Source organism: Suillus bovinus, assembly GCF_016758785.1.
Source record: "Suillus bovinus strain UH-Sbo-P2 chromosome Unknown EDB93scaffold_169, whole genome shotgun sequence".
NCBI classification, from domain to species: Eukaryota; Fungi; Basidiomycota; class Agaricomycetes; order Boletales; family Suillaceae; genus Suillus; species Suillus bovinus.
The window spans coordinates 12,504-35,299 of NW_024542225.1; the positions used below are offsets into that span (position 1 = coordinate 12,504).

General features: G+C 46.9%; 7 protein-coding genes across 7 annotated transcripts; 4 read left to right on the forward strand and 3 right to left on the reverse strand.

Annotated features, from left to right (window-relative positions):
- Positions 1–1,930: 1,930 nt before the first annotated feature.
- Positions 1,931–3,276, reverse strand: EDB93DRAFT_1096830 (uncharacterized protein; the record flags this gene model as incomplete). The annotated part of the gene is made up of 4 exons (XM_041446823.1): positions 1,931–2,238; positions 2,296–2,716; positions 2,768–3,005; positions 3,125–3,276. Coding segments are annotated over 4 exons (1,119 nt in total), but the record flags the coding sequence as incomplete, so codon positions are not given.
- A 6,018-nt stretch (positions 3,277–9,294) lies between these two features.
- On the forward strand, positions 9,295–10,641 carry EDB93DRAFT_1271920 (uncharacterized protein; the record flags this gene model as incomplete). Its single annotated transcript, XM_041454347.1, has 4 exons — positions 9,295–9,575; positions 10,124–10,289; positions 10,341–10,428; positions 10,478–10,641. 4 exons carry the CDS (start codon positions 9,295–9,297, stop codon positions 10,639–10,641), a joined length of 699 nt encoding a protein of 232 aa, XP_041300868.1.
- Positions 10,642–16,002: 5,361 nt separating this feature from the next.
- On the forward strand, positions 16,003–16,185 carry EDB93DRAFT_1096823 (uncharacterized protein; the record flags this gene model as incomplete). Its single annotated transcript, XM_041446821.1, has 1 exon — positions 16,003–16,185. A coding segment is annotated over one exon (183 nt), but the record flags the coding sequence as incomplete, so codon positions are not given.
- Positions 16,186–16,365: 180 nt separating this feature from the next.
- Positions 16,366–16,734, reverse strand: EDB93DRAFT_1057292 (uncharacterized protein; the record flags this gene model as incomplete). The annotated part of the gene is made up of 1 exon (XM_041444771.1): positions 16,366–16,734. A coding segment is annotated over one exon (369 nt), but the record flags the coding sequence as incomplete, so codon positions are not given.
- A 902-nt stretch (positions 16,735–17,636) lies between these two features.
- EDB93DRAFT_1257307 (uncharacterized protein) lies at positions 17,637–18,221 on the forward strand (the record flags this gene model as incomplete). Its single annotated transcript, XM_041454076.1, has 1 exon — positions 17,637–18,221. The coding sequence occupies one exon, from the start codon at positions 17,637–17,639 to the stop codon at positions 18,219–18,221; it is 585 nt and encodes a 194-aa protein (XP_041300871.1).
- A 649-nt stretch (positions 18,222–18,870) lies between these two features.
- Positions 18,871–19,849, forward strand: EDB93DRAFT_1096834 (uncharacterized protein; the record flags this gene model as incomplete). Its single annotated transcript, XM_041446824.1, has 8 exons — positions 18,871–18,966; positions 19,036–19,112; positions 19,164–19,322; positions 19,370–19,420; positions 19,472–19,487; positions 19,536–19,585; positions 19,632–19,747; positions 19,800–19,849. 8 exons carry the CDS (start codon positions 18,871–18,873, stop codon positions 19,847–19,849), a joined length of 615 nt encoding a protein of 204 aa, XP_041300872.1.
- A 197-nt stretch (positions 19,850–20,046) lies between these two features.
- EDB93DRAFT_1332758 (uncharacterized protein) lies at positions 20,047–22,241 on the reverse strand (the record flags this gene model as incomplete). The annotated part of the gene is made up of 5 exons (XM_041455262.1): positions 21,673–22,241; positions 21,460–21,611; positions 21,020–21,406; positions 20,357–20,960; positions 20,047–20,304 (listed from the first exon to the last, which is right to left on the reverse strand). The coding sequence occupies exons 1-5, from the start codon at positions 22,039–22,041 to the stop codon at positions 20,047–20,049; spliced, it is 1,770 nt and encodes a 589-aa protein (XP_041300873.1). The 5' UTR covers positions 22,042–22,241.
- Between the last annotated feature and the right edge of the window lie 555 nt (positions 22,242–22,796).

Sequence of the window (22,796 nt, forward strand, 5' to 3'; positions counted from 1 at the left end):
AACGTGGCTTAACAAGATGTCATCATTCAAAGCCTGGCAGTACGTTCCTCAGCAAAACTGGCTTAGCAATCCCTGAACCATGTGTTGTCCCTGAAGTGCTTTCAAGGCCATTACAGTTACATTGCTGCAGCTTCTTCTCAGAAAGGTCAGAAGTCGTACATACAGATCTGGCGTGCCAAAACGGGTGGGAGGTTTTTGTTTGTGTTTTTTTACAACTCATATCGGAAATGACTCATCAGATACTAGTTCATCAGCAAATGCGAGCTCGATGATTCGCATGTGGCGCATATTCAGGGTTTGCAATCTCTTGTTCACAAGGGCCTGCATTCTGAAGCATTTAAATTAGTCTCATCGATTTGAGCTTGATACACAAGATTATTGGAGAGTGCTGTTCGTGCTCGCAACTGTATTCACTGCTGCAGTGATTTCTGTATGGACTGCATGGGTTGCCATAGTGGCTTTTCCCTGGGATCTGGTTCTCAATTACTTCCTTTTGGCGGTTAGTCTTACTGTATCTGAAATTCAAGTCAAGAACTGAATGATTGCAGGCCAGCCACGTTGTGCGGGGCCTTCAATGCAGCATGCGAGAGTCCTTTCTTGTCTTACAAGACTGCTTGTTCTTGGCGCTAGCAATGTTTCGGCAGAGCATGTTAAAATTATTTTTTGGAGATGGTCTTCCTAACTACCGTTATTACTAGGGGAATATATACTTGATTTCATTGATGAGCCTCCGCGAGCCCCCAATAACCCTGCTCAATCACAGTTTATTTTGCCAGTGTATTTATTTGAGCGTGCATGTTCCTGTCGCGAAGAGGGAAACACGAGCACGACTTGCCGACACCATGACAACTTTATGCCCAGACTCCACTATTGCACTTCGACATACTTAGAGTCAGATATGCATAACTCGACCCAACTTACATAAATTCCGACCTTTGCGCACACCCAGTACGAGTTTGTGCACCTAGGTAATGTGCGTATGAGATGCAAAGAAGTTCTCTCACGTTCGTTCATTTGGCTGGTCTTTCCTCGAATCTTGAAATGCATTCGGTGGTTGACAAGAGGGTGGCCTTTTTCGACTCACCTTTGTTGTGTCAGCTGGGTTTAAATTTAATACGGCAGGTCCACCATGCTTAGTGCTCACTGCTAACGACGACAACTTTGATATCGCTCAATGCAGTCCTGGTTATCTTCATCCTTGTGTCGCAACATCCCTCTTCAAAGGCCTACCTCCGCGAACGAAAGTGTGACAAAAAAGCAGGATATGGCGCAGGTGAGGCTACTGAGAAAGGTGCGAGCTTGTCCTTCTGGGAAGTTAAAAACATGTGACATGGTGACTTTACAGGATCAAAGGTGTGCCAGACAAGTGAGGTTTCGTGGCCCAGTCATCTCGGATGAGAATGGCAGGATTCATCCTGTCCAGCAAGGACAAGAGCGATGGTGCAATACATGGCAATGCGCTCGTAAATACCTATAAACCATATCATCAGGAAGCTGAAACTTATTTTTACTCATTTGCCCTTGCATTGACTCGTTTGCCCCTGCGTTGACTCGTTTGCCCTCACGTTCACTCGTTTGTCCTCGTGTTCGTTCGTTCGTTCATCCTTGCATTCACTTGTTTTAAAACCAGGTACTCTAGCTACCTCCCACCTCAAGAGGGTGTCTGGTCCTACTACCCCAACTATTACAATAACGTGGATTGTGATCAGCAGCCCGTTCGTTCGTTTGCCCTCGTATTTGTTCGTTTGTGCTTGCATACCCAAATACTGGGACTGCGTTGCGCATAGCATGCTCATCCTCGCGCACGTCAAGTGCTTCCATGTACCTTCCTTGGCCGTGGTTTGGGCTTTTTGGTATGTTTCTCTTTCTTAACGACTTCGGGCTCACTTCCTTCACTAAAGTTCAGCCCACACTGTTGGTCGGCACTGTTTTAATGCAACCTGCCACTGTGAATATGAAAACGACGTACATCCAGTTCTCCCTCAAATTCTGGTGCATATGGATCTCGGTCACCATGATTCCAGTGCTCGGGGAGACCCTCATATGGGTTCCATCGGTCTTGGTGCATGCCAGCGTCTTTTCCCCATTGTTCATTCCCTGCAGCACCTGCGGCTAATGAGAGTTTGAACATTCGTTGTTCGAGTATACCAAGGCACTTTAGATCAACGTCGACGTCCATTGCAGACAGATCGTAGCTGAGTTGGAGGTCAAGCCAGGCTGCCTGGAGTATCACATTTGCTTCTTCTTTGGGAGTAGGAACTGACTTGGAGTCTATGTCAAGTGCTGCTGAGCGACGTTCAGTCAAAATATCTTCGGCCATCTCCTGGAGTTGATTCTTCTTCCGTTTTGCAACTACAATAGTGCACGCATGCGCATAGGTAGCACAGTTTAGCCAATTGACAATTTGTTTTGATGCACCAGGGATGTGATGGTAGACCCAGTTTGCAATCTGAGCACAGTCTGTGAGAGACAGATCACCACAATATGGCACAGTAGTATGCTTGCGACCTGTCTTCTCCGATAGGTCGGCAAGGTACCCAATTACTGGGACTGCATTGCACATCTTCGCAGGATCAGGTTGCTCAAAAATATTTGTGAGGAGTTCACTGTGAGGAGCCAATGCTTCGCCAATATAAACGCTGTAGGGAATGTGTCTAAAGTTTGCGATGACGTCTTCGTGCTGGGGAACCTCGTGCGCGTGTGTCCATCTGCCAAGCTATGATTTGGATGTTAAAGTCTGCTATTGAATCTCAAGAGTTGTACACACCCGAATCATGCGACGACGTTTATGGTCTCCATAGAGTGCATCAACTAAGTCTGCCTCGCCAACCTCAAGTGGAGGTTGAGTGTCGGGTTTGAAAGAACAATGCCTCCACCATTTGACTGTATACATTGTGTTTCCCCTAACCTGTCGACACGACTTGATCCTGACAGGGTACCAATATTTGTCATGGCGTGCTAATGCTCCCTTTCCTGGTCTGTACATAGTAAATGTTAATGAGTTGCTATCACTTGCATATCCAGGAAAACCCACAACAAATGTTTCGTCATAGGAACAGTTATGTGGTGGGAAACACTGTAAAGGGTATATCATTGACTTATAGTAACAATTAGGGACCCTTACCGCTCAGGATGTCTAATTTGCGCAAGCAAGACATGCTCACCATGTGGTGCACAGTCCGGAGTATCACAATAAAATGTCTCCTTTTTTGCCAAATTACTTGCCCGGCCATCCCTCTGGCAAGCAACATGTGTTAGTTGTGTGGTGACTTCACACTAGATAGGTCGAAGACTTCTAAGACTTCGAAGACTTGAAGGACACTTCAAGGACATTACTATATTAGTAGATAACTTCGAGGACTTCGAGGACTTCGAGGACACTTTGAGGACAGACCTCTAAGACACTTCGAGGACACATACCATACTAGGAATTGTTTATATTTGTTTACATAGACTCGCCCATAGTGCAGAGTTCACAAGTCTTACATGCTTCGTGCATTGACTTTGAACTCTCAGGTACAGTACTTTACTTATTTACACAATAATATCATGTGCATTGACTTTGAACTCTCAGTTCTTCTAACAGGTTATGAGCCCTGCGCTTTAGCAGTCAAATCTGTCGCTGGAGTTCACTGTCTTTGGGCCAACTTAGTGCGCATTTTCCCTCCTCTCGCATCCAGCCACTGGTGCTCTCCCCACCCATTATCCCTTGCTCTCTTTGTTGAAAATCAGCAAAGACAGCCTTTCCTTCAAATTCTACCAAGCCCTTGCCCTTAATTCGTCCCACTGCTGCAAAACTGCGCCGTCTCCTTCGCCATGTCCTCAGAAGACTCCAAATCTATTTGCACTGTCACCAAACTCACTTCTACCAACTATGCTACCTGGAAGGGTGAGATGAAGGCCTATCTTCGAGTCAAGGGTCTCTGGTTGCTTGTCAATGGCATCGAGACTCGACCTACAGAGACAGAAGCTGCAGCAAAGTGGGACACCAAGGCAGACAAGGCAGCTGGGGAGCTGTATCTGGCGTGCTCTGTAGAGCAAAGGACCCATATCGACGCTGTCCAGGACGACCCTGTCAAGATTTGGACCACCCTGGCTTCCACGCACCTCCAGAAGCGTCCTGGCGCGCGCTTCAATGCCTGGGACGACTTCTTCTCTATTAGGAAGCAGCCTGACGAGTCCTTGAGCACCCTCATTGCCAGGATCGAAGATGGCATGTCCAAGGTCCAGGAGCTTCGACCCTCAGACCCATCCAAGCCTTACACCATCAAGGAACTCGATCAAGAGCTGGTCTGCATGACCATGGTTCGTTCCCTGGGCGAGGAGTACTCCAATTTTGCGTCGTCTTTGATGCTACTCAAGTCCTTGGACAAGGAGGAACTGAAGGCAGCATTCCTGGCTGAGGAAACCCAAAGGAGGAGACGTCCTGAAGGTTCTGGGACCGATGCAGCGCTGTTTACTGCGTCTGGAGACTGTAGATGCGGCACCTCTGTCACCTGCTGGTACTGCGAGAAGCCTGGTCACTGCACCCACAAGTGCAGGAGTCTTAAAGGTGATAAGGATCGTCGCAAGACCAAAAACGAATGGTCGAAAAGGTGGAAGGAGCGCTAACAAGGCTTCTGAGGCGTCCCAATCATCGTCTGCAGCGTCTACACCCTCTCCCAACACCGCTGCACCCGCCTCCAACTCGACCACTGCCCAGAACACCTCCCAGAGCGCCCAACAGGTCACGGAATTTGCTGGTAATGCAAGTCTTCGCACTTTTGACCCATCTCGTCCGCTTTGCCCCTTGCAACTCGATGCACATGCTGACTGGAATGCAGACACAGGTGCTACCTCTCACATGACCCCCCATCGTCACTGGCTGCGCAATTATGCGCCCAAACGCGTCCCTATCAAGCTCGCAGACAACAACATAGTCTATTCAGCTGGCGAGGGCACAGTGGTATTCAGTCCAGTCATTAATGGGAGGCGTGTCGAAGCTGTAGAATTCACTAGAGTCCTTCATGTACCAGATTTGCGAAATAATCTACTATCTGTCCTATATCTAACTCGCAACATGGGGTTCGCTGTGCTCATTAATGCATCTAAGATGTCCTTCGAACGCCCCACTGGTACCCCACTGTTTGTAGCCAGCATCAGCAACTCGAATGCTGCATTCCTGGATGGTTCTACTGTTGCATTAACTGAATATGCGTCTGCAGCTGCGACTCTGCCCCTAGACTTCGACCTATGGCACAGGAGGCTCGCTCACCATCACCTAGAAGGTATTAAGATGCTTATAAGGGAGAAGCTCGTCACTGGGATGACCATAGAGTCGAAATCTGCACCAGATCCTATCTGCGAACCATGCCTAGCTGGCAAGATGCACGCAAACCCCTTCCCTCCTTCTGAATGGCGCGCTTCCAGGCCTCTCGAGCTCGTCCACACCGACGTGCACCAAGTCCCTCACCCCAGCTTCTCAGGATTTCGCTATTGGGTGTCCTTCATAGACGACTACTCCAGATTCAGATTCGTCCTGCCCATCAAAGCAAAGTCTGATGTCTTTGAGGCCTTCAAGACATTCAAGGCTTATGCTGAGAACCAGTCAGAGCGAAAAATCAAGATCCTGAGGGACGACAAGGGAGGGGAGTACATGAGCAATGCTTTCTTGCAGTTCACCAACTCCTGTGGCATAGAACGGCAGCACACAGTCGAGCACGTCCTCAGCAGAATGGTGTTGCAGAGCGAGCCAACAGGCTGCTCTCTGAGCGCATCACCACCATGCTGGATGAAACTGGCCTACCTAAAGCATTCTGGGGCGAGGCTCTAGGTGCCCTAGTGCACGTGTGGAACAGATGCCCCACAAGCGCAGTGAAAAGCGCCACTCCCTACGAACTGTGGCATGGAAGGAAGCCAGATGTCTCCCATCTTCGAGTCTGGGGTTGCACTGCCTATGTGCACGTGCAGAAGGACAAGAGAGAAGGACTCGGATCTCACATGGAGAAATGCGTGTTCATTGGGTATCCTCAGGGCTACAAGGGCTGGAAGTTCTACAATACCACTACTAAGAAGACAGTAATATCAGAACGAGCTGATTTCGATGAAAGATATTTCCCCCTCTCGAAGCGACCCTACTGAGCCTTCGATACCAGTCCCTACTGCACCTACACTTGCACCAACTCGCCCTACTGTCCCACCTATTCCACAGACACGAAGGACATTCCCAATACCTGACGATTCAGATGCTGATGATGAATCCAGCTCTGATGAGTATCAGGATCATGGGGGGAGCAATGGTCCTCCAGATGCGCCTCCTGCTGCCCCTGTAGTCCCTAATATTGATCCAGATCCTCCTCAAGTCCGAGCCTCGTCTCCAACTCCATCCCCACCACCATCTCCACCTCCTAGACCGCCCTCGCCCATTGGCATTGGAGCCAGACTGCCCAGGCGCAATAGAACCAAGCCTAGAGAGTGGTGGAAGCTATCTCCAGCCCAACTACACTCTGATGTGGATGATGACATTGAGGACGCGGATCTTGGCCATGAGATTGTTCTCTCTGCAGCTTCACCAGCTGAACCCCTGTCCTACTCCGAAGCTCTGAAGCGCCCTGATGCGGAGCAGTGGAAACAAGCTGCCATGGAGGAGCTGAACGCCCACAGCATCAATGGCACTTGGCAGCTCGTCCCCAGACCTGCTGGAAAGAAGGTCATAGGCTGCAAGTGGGTGTTCAAGGTGAAGCGCAATGCAGACGGATCTGTGGAGCGCTACAAAGGCAGATTGGTGGCCAAAGGCTACAATCAACGACCTGGCTTCGACTACCTCGAAATATTTGCGCCCACAGTCAGAATGTCCAGCATAAGAGTCGTCCTAGCCATGGCCGCCATTCACGACCTCCACCTGCGCTCTATAGACATATCTCATGCCTACCTCAATGGGGAGATGGACTGCGACGTCTACATGGAGCAGCCTGAGGGATTTGTTGAAGGAGATGCCAAAGAGATGGTTTGCTTGTTGAAGAAGAGCATATATGGCACCAAGCAAGGAGGCAACAGATGGAACCAGAAAATGCGCTCTGTGCTCGAGTCTTTGGGCTACACTCAGTCCTACTCGGACGCGTCCATCTACATCTATCTAAAGGACAATGTAAGGATCATTCTGCCAGTCTTCGTAGATGACATGACCTTTGCTTCGAAATCTGCTGCTGCCATCGACCGCACCATCAAGGAGCTCTCCCAGCACTTCAAGCTTCGCGATCTCGGTCCCACCACTCAGCTTCTGGGCATCAAGATAGACAGAGACTGGTCTAAACACTCCATCACCATATCTCAACAGCAGTACTGTCTAGACATCCTCGAGCGTTTTGGCATGGCTGATTGCAAGCCCATATCCACTCCCATGCAGCCCAACCTTCGACTCAGTCGCTCCCAGAGCCCCCAGACGCCTGAAGAGGTCCAGCTCATGAAGACCGTCCCATACCTAGCTGCAGTAGGCGCCCTGATGTACCTGGCAACAACAACTCGACCAGACATTGCCCACGCTGTTGGTTATCTTGCCAGATTCAACTCGAATCCAGGATTAGCTCACTGGCAAGCTGTCAAGCACCTGCTTCGCTATCTCAGAGGTACTGCCGACTACAAGATCACTTATGCGCCTGATCCATCAAGCACCGAACTGTTCTCAACCTATTCCGATGCTGATCATGGTGGATGCAAGGACACAGGGCGCTCCACTGGTGGATACTTGGTGAAGATTGGCTCTGGAGTCGTCTCGTGGTCTTCTAAGCTACAAAGCATTGTTGCGCTATCTACTACCGAAGCAGAGTACATCTCTGCAGTCTCAGCAGGCAAGGAGATCCGATGGATGCGAAACTTGCTGCAGGAGATGGGATTCTCCACCACTGCACCATCCATACTTAGAATAGACAACCAGAGCGCCATATCTGTTGCCAAACACCCAGAACACCACGGGAGGATGAAGCAACTGGATCTTAGTTGGTATTGGCTCAGAGACGTTGTTCACAAAGAGATAATTGCGCCTATCTTTGTGCCCACAGCTGATCAGCCAGCTGACATCTTGACAAAGTCTTTGAGTCGACCCAAGGTGGAACTATTTTGCAGGATGATGGGACTACACAGATGAGGGGGGAGTTGTTAGAGATTAGAGATGTGTTCAGTCAGGAGGGAGTGTTAGTTGTGTGGTGACTTCACACTAGATAGGTCGAAGACTTCTAAGACTTCGAAGACTTGAAGGACACTTCAAGGACATTACTATATTAGTAGATAACTTCGAGGACTTCGAGGACACTTTGAGGACACATACCATACTAGGAATTGTTTTATTTGTTTACATAGACTCGCCCATAGTGCAGAGTTCACAAGTCTTACATGCTTCGTGCATTGACTTTGAACTCTCAGGTACAGTACTTTACTTATTTACACAATAATATCAAGTGCATTGACTTTGAACTCTCAGTTCTTCTAACAACATGAGACCAGTGCTGGCTCTTATGGCACTTATGGCACTGAATGGCCACTTCACTCTCTTCCTGGAGATCTCCATGTTCCCGACTTCCACACCTGCAGTAGAAATCATATTCCCCCACCAAAGATCCTCGAGTTCGGAATGTGCGTATGGAATGCAAAGGAATTCTCTCGTGTTCCTTCATTTGGCCGGCGGTCTTTCCTCAAATCTTGAGATACCTTTGGTGGTTGATCTGATGTCTCTTGAGACAACGCACTCAGTATCATCTTTTCGGATAAATTCTTTTAAATTGCCCGCAGGACGCTAAAATATGTTGCACAAACACTAACAAGAGGGTGGCTGAAGTTCTTCAACGCACCTTTGTTGTGTCAGCTGGGTTTAAATTTGATACAGCAGGTCCACCATGCTCGATGATCAATGATCCCTCTTCAAAGGCCTACCTCCGCGAACGAAAGTGGTCGATCAAATCGTGCATGTCGTGTCCCTACCATGCTCCTTCAAGTTGTTCCTTGAACCAATTCTGACGAATACTCTGACGACTTCGTTCGAAGCGGAAATGACACCGGAACACGTCTGACACACAATACGATAGTCAGGCTCGACCACCTTCAATTGGGCGCCTAACCCACCTGCGACAAGGTGACATCATTTGCCCTTGGGTTCGTTCGTTCGTCCTCGCATTTGTTCGTTTGTTCATTTGTTCGCTTTTTTTTTCGCATTTGTCCTCATGTTTGTTTGTTTGTCCTCACGTTCACTCATTTGTCCGCATCTTTTTGTCACGTTTGTCCCCGCATTCGCTTGTTTACCCTTGCGTTTGTTTGTTCGCCCTCATGTTCACTCGTTTTTCCGCGTCTGGACTGCAGGTCGTCAATGAATTATATCTCTACTCAATGGAGGGCAAACAGCTTGCTCCAGATTTCGTTGGTGCTACAGAAGTCAATGGCCGCCGAGCACAGTTGCACTTTGTCGTGTTCCTGACTGGGTTTACCAACCCTGGGATTGTGGCACGATACGATTTTGATGAACCAGGTGAAGACAAATGTTGGAGCATTTACTGGTTAACAATAATGGAAAGGCTGGTACCGGATGAGTTCAGCGCTGAGCAAGTCTGGTATGTCCAACTCCCTTCTGACGGTGTCGTGTGGAATTGCCATCTAGAGGAACTGATACTCCTTCACACTTACTAAGTGATCTACAAGTAGCTGATGCAATTTTATTATTACTTTAGACATTTCGTTGAAATGCATCTTCTCCTCGTCCATTCGTTATTCTTTTCCTTCGGCCTTGCTCAGGCAGCTGTCACTGCCTGTGGTCCGCATGTCCAATCACTGTTTGGGACTATGACGGCTGCCTCTGCCTCATATACGGGCTCAGCTTCATATGACCGAACAATATTATAACCACCGCCCCCACCTAGTCCTCCCTCACCCACCCAGTTCAATGTGGACCTCCGACCTGCAGACCGGAGATGTCTCGGGAGTCTCAATTCAACAGCAAGGCTCATTCTTTGGCTTCAGTATAGAGTTTAGTGTTATGACACAAGTCCATAAGTATTTTGTTCACTCGCATGTGCATCCACTGAACATATCTTGTAGTCGGGCTGAACAGGTAACTAATTCAGTTGCCAAGAAGTACTATAGCATTTACCTCGATTGCCAGTCCTTTCCTCCAAGTCCCGTTTCTCAACCTTATGGCCGACCTGCGACAACGCGGGGGCAGCGTTAGGGTTCGTGTCGGTGGTAATACTCAAGAGACCGCTACCCTAGTGGCCAGTACCCCGGACAGTGCAGCTCTCGAGAAGGACTACGCAGGCATAGCCAACCCCGTAAGTGCTTTTTTTCTTTACTCAATTATCCTGAGACTGAACACCCACAAGACGGCAATGCTGCCCCTTGTCTTCACAACTGAGATCATCAAAATGATGGCCGAGATATCTGCACTCACTAATGTCTATTGGTACATGGGTATGCGATACATGATAATACTCTTGTTGTCACTGACCTTCTTGCGCAGGTGTGCCGTTCAATGACACTCAGTATTGGCACTTGCAGATCGCTGAAGCCAAAACTTATTTTTACTTGTTTGCCCTTGCGCTTCCTCGCTTGCCCTCGTGTTCGTTCGTTCGTTCTCGCATTGACTTGTTTGGTCTTGCGTTCCCTCATTTGTTCTCACATTGACTCATTTGTCCGCATTTTTGTGCCCCACCTCCTGGTTAGTATTTTCTGCATTTGTCCTTGCATCTGTTCATTTGTCCTCGTGTTGACTCGTTTGCTCGCATGTTCCCTCATTTGCCCTCGCGTTGACTCGTTTGTTCGTTTGTCCTTGCATTGACTTGTTTGTCCGCATTTTTGCGCCCCACCTCCTGGTTATTATTTTCCGTGTTTGTCCTTGCAGTTGACTCATTTGTCCGCATTTTTTTCTCGTGTTCGTTCGTTCACCCGCAATTTTCTCGCATTCACTCATTTGCTCGTGTGTCCCCTCATTTGCCCACATTTTCTTCTCACGTTCATTCGTTTGTCCTCGCATTTGTTCATTTGTGCTTGCGTTCCCTGGTTTGTCGGCGTTTTTTTTTGTGTTCGTTCATTTATTCTTGCGTTCCCTCCTTTGTCTGCGTTTTTTCTCGTGTTTGTTTGTTTGTTCAGTTGTTCTTGCATTGACTCGTTTGTCCGCATTTTTTTCGTGTTTATCCTCGCGTTCATTCGTCCTTGCATTCCCTCATTTGTCCGTATTTTTTTTCGCATTTATCATCGTGTTAGTTCATTTGTTCTTGCATTGACTCATTTGTCCACATTTATTTTTCGTGTTTGTTCATTTGTCCTTGCGTTCCTTTGTTTGTCCCCATTTTTTTTCGCATTTGGCTATCAAACACTATGTTGGTAACGTCCTCTGAGTTATCTTGTCCGCATTTATCCTCGCGTTCGTTCGTTCGTCCTCGCGTCGACTCATTTGTCCCCGCATTCCCTCGTTTGACGGTGGGTTCCCTCGTTTGTCCTTGCATTGACTCATTTGAAAACCAGGGACCCTATCTACCTCCCACCTCAAGAGGCTGCCTGGCCCTATTGCCCCAACTATTCCAATAATGTGGATCGTGATCAGCAACCCGTTCGCTCGTTTGTCCGCATTTTTTTTCGCATTTGCCCGTGCATTCCCTCATTTGTCCTTGCGTTAACTCATTTGTCCGCATTTTTTTTCGCATTCATTTGTTTGTCCTTGTGTTCCCTTGTTTATCCTTACGTTCACTCATTTGTCCATGTTTTTTTTCGTGTTTGTTGGTTTCCCTGCATTGTTCCTTCGTGTTTTGTTCTTTTTTTCCGCGTTCGTCTGTTGCCAGCAGTGGTGGGCTTGGCTCTGATCCTGACAGTGTTGATTCTGCCGATTGACCTGTCTTTGGAAGATGGATACATCTCCAGTATAATGGTGCATGCACCTGAAGTCTGAAGGCGCCGCACTTTCTCTCCCATCCCCGCACACCTTCATGTAAGTGCAAGAAGCCTGCCTTTTTCTCCTGTCCACCTCCGCCCATCCATGGGTCTCGAATGAGTGGGAGACTTCATGTACTACATCAGGCTTGTCAAATGTTGACATGAAAGCTGAATTATGAACCGCTGTCTGCTTGCGGTGCCGTCCGTTCAGGCTTTTCATGGTGACTTTCTTTAATAATTGAACAATGCACTTTTAACATTTGTGATCTGAATGAATACCACATAGTGGTGCAAATATGTAGAGAAGTAGCTACCCTGCACATATAGAGGTCAAAAGTTGAGTTTTTTTACTAGTAGTTGTACAAATGCCCACTGTTTGTTGGATCTTGCATGTCATGGCCCATGGGACACAGAAAATTGATGAATCCTTTAAGTTGGCCTTTCTTATGCACAACTAGCTGCTTTTGCTCCTTGACATCTTGTACCTTCATTTTGTCTGTCGAAACATTGAAAAAATAATAATTCATGTTTCAATGATTTTCTGTGTGCGGGACATGATGCAAAAATTGATCATGTTCCTTCAAGGATAATTTTCCATGTATTGTGTGCAGAAAAAAATGTATAATTTGTGCATGTTCTGAGGCAGAGTATCCTGCAATCATGTTTCTTTTTTTTTTCTCTGAACATAATAAATGTTTTTCAAGTGTTGTGCAGCAGGAATATACTGCAAACATCATTTATTTATTCTTACAAAACATGAGGCATGTTTCATGAATTTCTTCTTACCAAATATACAAATGAATGTTTGAAAGTTTCTTTGCTTTTCCTGAACAAAACATTGTCAAAATATATTTTATTATTTGTTATATGATTTTTCAATGTTCTTGGATCAAACATATGGTGAACAGGATGAAGTAATTGAGATTTTTGATGCACAGAACATTGGAAAAACAGAGGCAAAAAATTTAACATGATTTTAAATTGTTATTTGAAGAATGATGAGTGAAAAAGATTGACTGTTTCCCGAGGGAAAATGACACATTTTTATATTATGTCTTGCATACAGAAAATCTTTAATACATTCATTATTTTTTTTCAATGTTTTGATACACAAAATGCAAGGAAATTTCTATCTTCTAATTCAATGTTTTTTGGATGTTTGATGGAGGAACATGAGGCAATGCCTGCAGTGATTGCTGATTTACGAGAGGCAGGAAAAAAGGTAAAGGAGGAAGCCCGTCAGCTCTTCCAAGACAAAGTTGACCACATCATCATGTGTCTGATATGTGTCCAAGGCTTGGTACCACATGTAATAGAGTCTCCAGAGTGGAAGGATTTAATGGGGCTTCTCAGCGACTCATATAATCCCACGTCTGCCACAACATTTGCAGATAAATACATCCCTCACGAAGCCGTCTACATCCACGAGATGCAAATCAAGACTTTGCATATGATCAACAACCTTACTCTCACATTCGATGGAAACACCACACGAAAACCACATTCAATCTACACTGTTCACGCCACAACTCCTTCACATGAAACTTACTTTCTTGATGCTCATGAAGGATCTGACGAGCAACACACTACGCAATGGGTGACTGATAAGCTTTTCAAGGTTCGTTTAACTGCTCTTTAACTTGGCTCCATCTGATCATATCACAGACAGTCTGCTCCGTTGGTGAAGGTAATAGGGGAGCCACATGCTCAGATAGCACAAATGTTACGAAGGCTGCTTGTCGTGAGCTGGTTACCACTGTTGGCACTATGCTGGACCTTTGTGATGCTGTGCACCACCTTCATAACATGATTGGAGACATCAACAAATTGCCAAAACTCAAATTTGTGAGTTTCATCAACTCGAGTTTATTGAGTTTGAGCTAATTCAACTTTCACATTTTTAAAGTTCATGTCAATGCTCAAGGGCATCATCAAATATTTCAGCAAGTCTACATACTCGACCACCATGCTTCGAAAGGAACATAATATAGCTGGCAATGATGAGCCTGTGAAGGCTCTCAAGAAAATTGGCAAAACTCGTTTCGGAACTCACTGGACAGCTGCCAATGCTCTTGATCCCTGTTTACCCCATATTCGCAACCTCGTGGCTGCAAAAACCATCAAATTCAAGGTAATGTTCTCCGTCACATTTTCAGAGTCAAGTTGCAATATGCTGATCATTGGGTCAGAATACCAAAATCCAGGGCATGTTTATGAACCGGGCTTCAGGCAAATATAGCAGGTTCAAACAGAGTTTACTCCAGTATATCACCATTGTTGCACCCATTATTTGGTCATTGTGGTCATTGGAAGCAATGCATTGGACGTCTTCATTTTCTGGCTCGCAATCATAGCCACGCTCAATGACCTGTTTTTAAAAGGGCCGAATGTGACTGGTATACCAGTAACTCTCACCCGTGAAGTGATGGCTATCATCAATAAACGGTACTGTGATTTTTTCACCAATGAAGTCTACTTTGTTGCTTTCCCATTGGACCCACGTAAGTTATGAAAAACCTTGCCTTGCACTCGCAATTGACTTCGGTTAAATCCAGGGTACCCAAACTCCAATTTTTTCAAAAAGCCTACTGTGAACACAACAACTATTGTTATTCCTGCAATATCTCAGAGAACTGGCCAACATACTCCCCTCACATATCCCCATGCCTATACTCGCATCAAAGATTTCCTCAAAGACAAGCTTCAGAAAGACCTGGCTCACTATGTCACGAATCCCGAGTCTGCACTACCAACTTCAATCTTCAAGGTACTTTCTGCGGCGGACATTGCGAGTGGGTTGTGGCACCAGATCGAAGTGTTTTGGCGTGATGAATGGCCCTTCAATCAGCAAGTCAAAGACAGTAACCCACTTGTGTGGTGGGAATCTTTGCAGGATCATCCACATGCTCGTGTTCTTGCTGTAAGTTTTGCTTTTTTAGTCAACTTTGTATTAAGTACAATCATCCCCGCAGCACCTCACCATTAAGATATTTTCCGTTCTTGTCAACTCCATGCCCAATGAACGTACAAATTTGACCATCACATGGTTCAATTCCCCAATACGAGGCAGCCAAAATGCCCAGACACTCGTCAACATGATACAAATTGGACAATGGTATGGAAAACATCATAACACGGAGTACATGCCATCAAAATATTGGCCGGTCATCAAGTTCCAGAACATCGAAGAGAGTGTGCTACAGGCTGTCCAAACTGGCAGCGCAGATGATGAGTTAGTGTTGGATGTGGGCGCAATGGATTCGGACAACGAAGATGAAGCTGAGGACGAGCTGTTGGAATCGGAGATAGACAAACACCAGCCCGCTCAAGATGTTGCCTTTGAGATTCATCCTGACATCGATATCAACTCGAAGGCATTGAAGGATATGATCTCTACTGACCCAGTTTCTGTTGTCTCCGTTGACCTATCATTTGTGTTGTCTCCGCAGGCTGCCACGATGGTGACTGATGACGGAGATGCAGACTGGAATTATTAGACTCGCAGATGACCTTTTTCACAATTGTTCACCGTGTTTCATTGTTAACAATGTTAATAACCTATTTCTAACTCGTTAGTAACACAAATGTTAGGAATTGTTATTAACCTGTGTTAACATCAGCCCTGGAGCGCCCCATGTTACTAACAAATGTTACAAATCGACCGTGAATTATTCACCGAGCCCTAGTGTTGTGATGATAGGATATTCAGCATTAGTTGGATTTAGGGAAGTTAGATTGGTTTGAGGTGTTGGGTGAGGCGGTGAGGCGGTGAGGCACTGTTGGGCGCCTGGTGGTTGAAGTTTTCCGGGGTCCTAGTCGGGGTGCCACCTGGTTCTAAACCAAGAAGCACTATAGTCCACGCTCCTACCCAACAGACATTTCAAGGGTGAGGGTCCCATCTAGTACAGTAGTAGATAATCAAATAGAGCAATTTTTTCTCATCTACCATAATTCAAACACTGAACTTCTCCCTCCACCCTCTCAATGACCGCTGGCGCAAAACACAAGAAAACAAGTAAAGCCACAGGTCCATCAGTAGATTTACGAAGTCCACCACCCAATTAAGTAATTGTTAAGAAGCTTCCCCCTTAGCAAATCTCAGACGTGGTGCCCTCGGTCAGCAAAATATGCAATAAAACCCTTCAAGTCTTTGGGCAGAGACCATGCCTATGGCAGATCAAAGTCACGCAAGCTGTCCTCCAACACAACCAAGATGTTGTTTCAATATCTGCGACCAGCTCCAGAAAAACATTGACATTTTGGATGTCAAAAATACAAACTTCATTGAGCATACTGTAGTCTAAAAAATACATAGTGTGGTCCTACAATTTTCACGAGTGTCATCCGACAAGAGGTGTGTACATCCAATGGGACCTCCAAGTCCTCAGATCTCTCTTCGACATCATCAACCTCTGCCCAATATTGTTCTCCATCTTCATCAGCGATGTCATGTGCCATCATTGGAACAACAAACTTCTGATTGGCTGAGAGCAAGGCATCCAGCAGGTGCCACAAGTCCAGTGCGATATCCTTGATGTCTTTGGCCATATCTTCTAGCTGGAATTCCTCCAGCTGCTCAGCAAGGACATTGGTTGCGCTAAAATGCCATCCATTTTCTTCTTTCGAAAGCTGCACTACTGATTGTTTGAGCCGCTCAGTACATAAGGTGGACGCCCACGAGACAATCAACGAATTGAGATTTGGGTGAGCAAGAGAAGTTGCCAAGATTGTTGTAAAGTGAGCAGCCAGGTCATTGATAGGAAATTGTGAAAATTCATAGGGGGATTCCAAGAGAGAAATTACAAAGGCTGAGACAGAGACATTGAGTTCCATGAGTGTTTGCAGGATACAAAGTACCCATGTGCATGTGTAATGGTCATACTTAGCGAATTGATAACAGCGCGGACAACTCTATACACTTGCCAAATTGGCTCAAGCGTGAATTGGTCCACAGGTGCGGAGGACCTGTGGCTTTACTTGTTTTCTTGTGTTTTGCGCCAGCGGTCGTTGAGAGGGTGGAGGGAGAAGTTCGGTGTTTGAATTATGGTAGATGAGAAAAAATTGCTCTATTTGATTATCTACTACTATACTAGATGGGACCCCCACCCTCAAAACGTCTGCTGGGTAGGAGCATGACTATAGTCGAGTTTTTCATGCAAAGTTTAGTATACTGGCATGCACTGCGGCTCAACGCATAAGCATCTTCATTTGTTGATTCTATATACATTCTATCTAATACAACTTCTTCAGCTGACAGGTATGTGCACTGCGGCAGCCCACTGGAGGCTAGTAGTCCAGAGCGGCCTCCAGCAGCTTCTCGGCTGCCCAAGCTGCCGCTCATCTGTCTCCTGTCTCACCACCCGTCATCTATAAAGTAAGGGAGAACGGTGGCGGGAAGGGACGGACGCTCGCGTGGTTTCCACTTGCACCGCGTAGATATGCTTAGATACGCTTAGATTCGCTAAATGCCATGTGGTTTCGCTTACCTTGCTTAAAGCTCAATTTGGAAACTCGTGTGGCTGTCACATGATCTCGAGGGTCCGCTGCCCGTTAGGGCAGCAAGCATTTAAAAACATTTATTATTTATGAAATTCAAATTATATACACACAAAATTTAACTACATAAAGAAGAAAAGTCAATTGAGAAATGGGAAATGAGAATGGGAGAATGGGGGAGATGGGAGAACAGAGAAAATGAGGAAAATTGCAGAACAAGAGAACAGAGAACAAGAAAACAGGAGAAACAGAAAATGGAAGAATGGGAAAAATGGGAGAACAGGAAAATGGGAAAAGGGGGGAAAGAGGAGGACGGGAGGAGGACAGAAGGACGGGAGGAGGACAGAAGGACGGGAGGAGGACAGAAGGACGGGAGGAGGACAGAAGGACGGGAGGAGGACAGAAGGACGGGAGGAGGACAGAAGGACGGGAGGAGGACAGAAGGACGGGAGGAGGACAGAAGGACGGGAGGAGGACAGAAGGACGGGAGGAGGACAGAAGGACGGGAGGAGGACAGAAGGACGGGAGGAGGACAGAAGGACGGGAGGAGGACAGAAGGACGGGAGGAGGACAGAAGGACGGGAGGAGGACAGAAGGACGGGAGGAGGACAGAAGGACGGGAGGAGGACAGAAGGACGGGGAGGAGGACAGAAGGACGGGAGGAGGACAGAAGGACGGGAGGAGGACAGAAGGACGGGAGGAGGACAGAAGGACGGGAGGAGGACAGAAGGACGGGAGGAGGACAGAAGGACGGGAGGAGGACAGAAGGACGGGAGGAGGACAGAAGGACGGGAGGAGGACAGAAGGACGGGGGGATGACAGGACCGGAGGACAAGTGAGATGGGATCAACACATTCAATTTTACTTTTACTTTTCTCATCTGCACAGAGAACAGGGAAACAGGAGAATGGGAAAATCAGAGAACTTATGAGGGGAACATAATTTGCTACAAAGTGCTTTGTAGCACTGTAGCGCAGTATCTCCTGCTGAGAACAGGAGGGTTCGATATATCTGAATGTAACATATCATGCTCAACTTGATGAATACAATATAGTTTATTTCAAGACCTAAAATAATTATTAAAATACCCAAAGTAGGATGAAGCCGAAGGCCAGGAAGCCAACAAAGAGCGCGAAGCGCTCTTTTTGCTTCCTGTGCCGAAGGCACAACGGGTGTGTGCTAGTATATTCATGATAATGTGACAGGCAAATGCTAGATCTCATTTTTGGATATATTGAAATGGATGCACGTGTTTTTGCATGAATCAATACCCGTGTACCGATTGTCTTCTCATGGGTCCCGACAGCGCCGTGCTGCAGTGTTATTCCCACCTTCGAGCTACTGCGTATAAAATACATGAGATGGTGTCATGCTAATAAAAATTGACACCCTTCATCATTCTTCAACAAGATGTATCTCATGAATGCCTTACTTGGTTATGTGATGCCATATCTAGCGGTAATATTCAATCTAGTCTCGTCACCTACGATGAACAAGTGGGGTGATGTTGCTTATTACAACCCGACTGACGCAGGGGGTTCAATGCTCATCAATGCTGGCGATGGATACGGTGAACCTATGAATGTACTTTTCTTTCATCACTGTCACGCCCTAGTCTACTAATGTATAACCTGGCTGACCCCGACAATTTAGGTCATCATCTCTGGTCTTAGCTCCCCCGCTGTCCTCACACTTGACGGAGCTATCAATTTTGCCCGTGCTATTGGGTTGTAAGCATGGAAATAATTGCGAACTGCGTCTTACTTATTTGCTCATGATAGTTCTGAAGAATGTTTCGGCCTTCACTTAGGCGGTTATATGCCCGCCGACTTGGGAGATGGAAATGGGTGGGTCAATCAAACGATTGAGCTTCGCCAGGACTATGGAAGCGCAGGAGGCGGAACGTGTCTTGAGAGCCTCGTCGGAGGAAATCATTTTCGGTAAATTTATTGACTGGTGACCTAGGACGGTGATAATATTTGTTCAGCATTTTTGTACAGAACGGCACTGCGGCGGACAGCGGCGCTTTCTTCCTAGCGTAAGTACCCTTAAATTGTCTTAAGTATTAGTAGCTTACTTGATGTGCCAGCGTGTCTCGAGAGGAGGTGCGTGATTCGCCAGGGTTTTGTTACACATCTGAACGCCACCCTTAGCCCGCATCAAAGCATCATGATATCATCCCAAATGGGTACAACATTGGCCGGTAAATATCTCTGCTTGTGACGCACGAGTCATTAATCCAGTTTTAGCAACCAGCTGGTGTCAGCAGCAGTTGGTGAAACAAGATATCATGGGATCAAATACTATACTACCGCCCAAAACATTACTGGTCTCCTCAAACCTGGCGCTGATGGTATTAATCATGGTGAGCTTGATCGGCTCAATAGTTGCTCGTCTGACATCAGGGCCTCTATCAGGCATTGCTCAAGATGGTATTGTCGCGTTGTTGACCATCACGATCTATTGAGAACCCCATGATATTTTTTCGTTCCTCCGGGACTTCTCGATACTTTGCTCGTCTCGTTGTCGAGTATTGACAAGTGAAGATGCTAGAGTAATGCTACAAATGCTGTGTATGATGTGACACAAATCAATGAAGTAAAGCCAAATGCAAAGAATTCGAAAATATCTTGGACAGGACCAAAAACTATCAATCCATACCACTTACAAATCAAGATCCACTTCTCCCTCAGCATCTTTCTCGTCCCACATAGACTCGTCTTGATCTGGCTGTGACGACCCTATCGTCTCAGGTACCTCGGAACTTCGCGGAACGCTGTCATAACCACATTCGGACCACATGAGTTCTTCTTCCTCGGCTTCTTGGCGGGTCCGGCGTCGAACGCGATTAAGAACCGAATCAAGCTGGAAGTAGTTTGCATCGTCCATGGCAAACTTGCGATGCCTCCGGTCCTGTGTGTGCTAAAGGACTGAGGGTTAGGATACTCGTGTACAGGATTAAACGCGATCCTACCGTGTCGAAATCATCGAACTTTACGCGACAACTCTCACAGTAACCAGGTTTGCTCCCTTCATCGCGCTTTGGCAATCGAAGGGTGTTTGTACTCCTGCTTTTCCTGAGCAGTGGGCGATCTGGAATTGTAAGGGGTGGGCCCATGCCTCCCGCTTTTCGGCTGAGAGTGTGGGTTGCATTCGGGGCTTTTCGAGACGTCACGACTTGTTGTTGAATCCTGGACCGAAGAGAAGCAGGTAGTTCCAGCGTCCTAGAAGCACCCCCTGCGGTGGATGTTGTGCCTCTTGTGGATGTAATACAAACGCTATTGCCAGATGCTGCAACGTATGAACCAACACCCGTAGAAGCAAGGTAGCCCGAGGCGGTCGCTGACTCTCTTGTATCACCATCTCCGTAGTCAGCATCCAGGTCAACGTAATCTTCAATAGTTGCCTGGCGATGTAAATTATTCATCGACACTGAGCGGCGGAGGTCGCCAGCTTTGCCCGAGAGCATCTGCACCTCCGCCTGCCTTTTGCGCTTCAGAGCCTTAGCCACCTTCTCCGCGCGTTCGTTCTCGTTCTCCCTCTCCGCCTTTTGTGCCCGGTCCCAACGCCTCCGCTCCCTTTCATCAAATTTTATAAAAGGCCCCGAGACCTTGGGTCACAGTACAGGACCGGATACGAGGGTTGCTCTTTCCCGTCGTGCCCCCGTTGTACGGGATATTCTAGAGCATGGATCGTCGCTAACTCCTGTCGCACGTCTTCTATAAGCACAAAATAACTGTGTTTTGAGAAATATCGATAATCATGTCGCTTTTGAGTGGGGTCACGTTCTGTGGTGGTACCATGAAGACGTTCGGTTTGAAGTAAGCTAGATAGTGATCGTTTGTTGGAAGCAGGGGCAAGAGAAGTGGCTTGTGCAATAGGTTTCGAAGGGGAGAATGCAAAGGCTGGAACATCACATCGTTCCAGAATGTTGTCAAGTTTTGCCGGACTCCAAATCTTCATGTTGAAGGCCTTTGCCTTCTCCACAAGGTTGAAGCTCTGCGAGGTGGCATCCTCGGTGGTACTGTAAATTGAGGATGTCAGCATGGTCTATAATAATGGAATAACTCGGTGCACCGTCCACGGAGCTTGATTGGGCTTTTCAGTGAGCTCGCTCGTGCGGAAAAGCCTTGTAATCGATTCTCCTTGTTTGCAGTAGGGTCGATCGGAGTGATAGGTTGATTAGTGATAAGATGTGTGATCTCGTTTGAGAAAAAGTCATCTACTTGCTAGAAGCAGGTTGACGGAGTGTCAGACGTTTGCGCAATGATCACGGAGAATTGGCCATACTGATTTGAGGTGCACCACCCGGGCTACTAATGAATCTCGCAAGGCAGCACTCTCAGGATCCGACAAATCTAAGTCGAAATAGAAGACCCATGCAGGAAATGCACGAGTGTACTTGATACGAAACTCGGCCTTCTGAGCCTCCCTTTCTACGCGCCTTCGTTCCTTATCCTTGCGGTCCTCGCCGTGGATGACTTCTGTTGGAGCATGTCTCACCCGCTTGACGGATTCATCTGCTGTAGGGTCCGGTGATCGAGGACGTTTGAGCAAGAGGGAGGCTGAACGGATTCCTTGTTTGAAGGGAGACATGGTAGGAGGAACTTGAAGTGGCAGAGTTCGTGTACTTAGTGGACGGCGGTTGGTTGTAGGCATGACTGGGAGCCAGTTAAGGCTGAGACAAATAGGACCACGTCACGCAGGTGATATGATGAACAAGAGGCAGGATGAGGATACGGTGGGAAAAGATAATATAACAATGTCCAACTCGATGGTAAGACGCGACTCAGCAATTACTTCCGGTGTGACCACAAATAAACAACGCGTGCGTGCGATGATACATCGATTCATCGTCTTATTACCCAATGATTCAACATCTGATTTTTACTTCAGTCCCTTCAATTAACGTTGCAAACTCCCGAAATGACTAGTATAGGGAAACACCCGGTGTGGTTCTGCCAATCCAAACACTTGGAGAAAGGCCAGACACCAGACGAGCCACCAACGACAATACATACTTTGTTGGACAGTACATTGAATGATTAAATTTGAAGGCATAATTGGGTGGCACGTGACAATCACATGACCGCGTACGATTTTACTTCCTACCAAAAGACAATGTCGCGTAGGTATCATCCTGCGTGGGAGACTCGAATGAGCATCGTGAAGGCCATGACACGACGCAATGAAAATCAGGAGTACACACAGGTAAATGCATCTGTCACTTCAGCCAACGGGCTTTCCGTCAATTCCTTGGCGCGCCTATCAGCGCTTTGTGAGAATAGAGAATCATCCAATGCCACGAAGATGTCCAGGCTACCCAGAGAATCTTGATCACAAACAGTATGTTGAGGACTAATCCGCAGAGTACATGTACACTGGCTCTCCTTCACTTTTGCGGATAGGGGCAT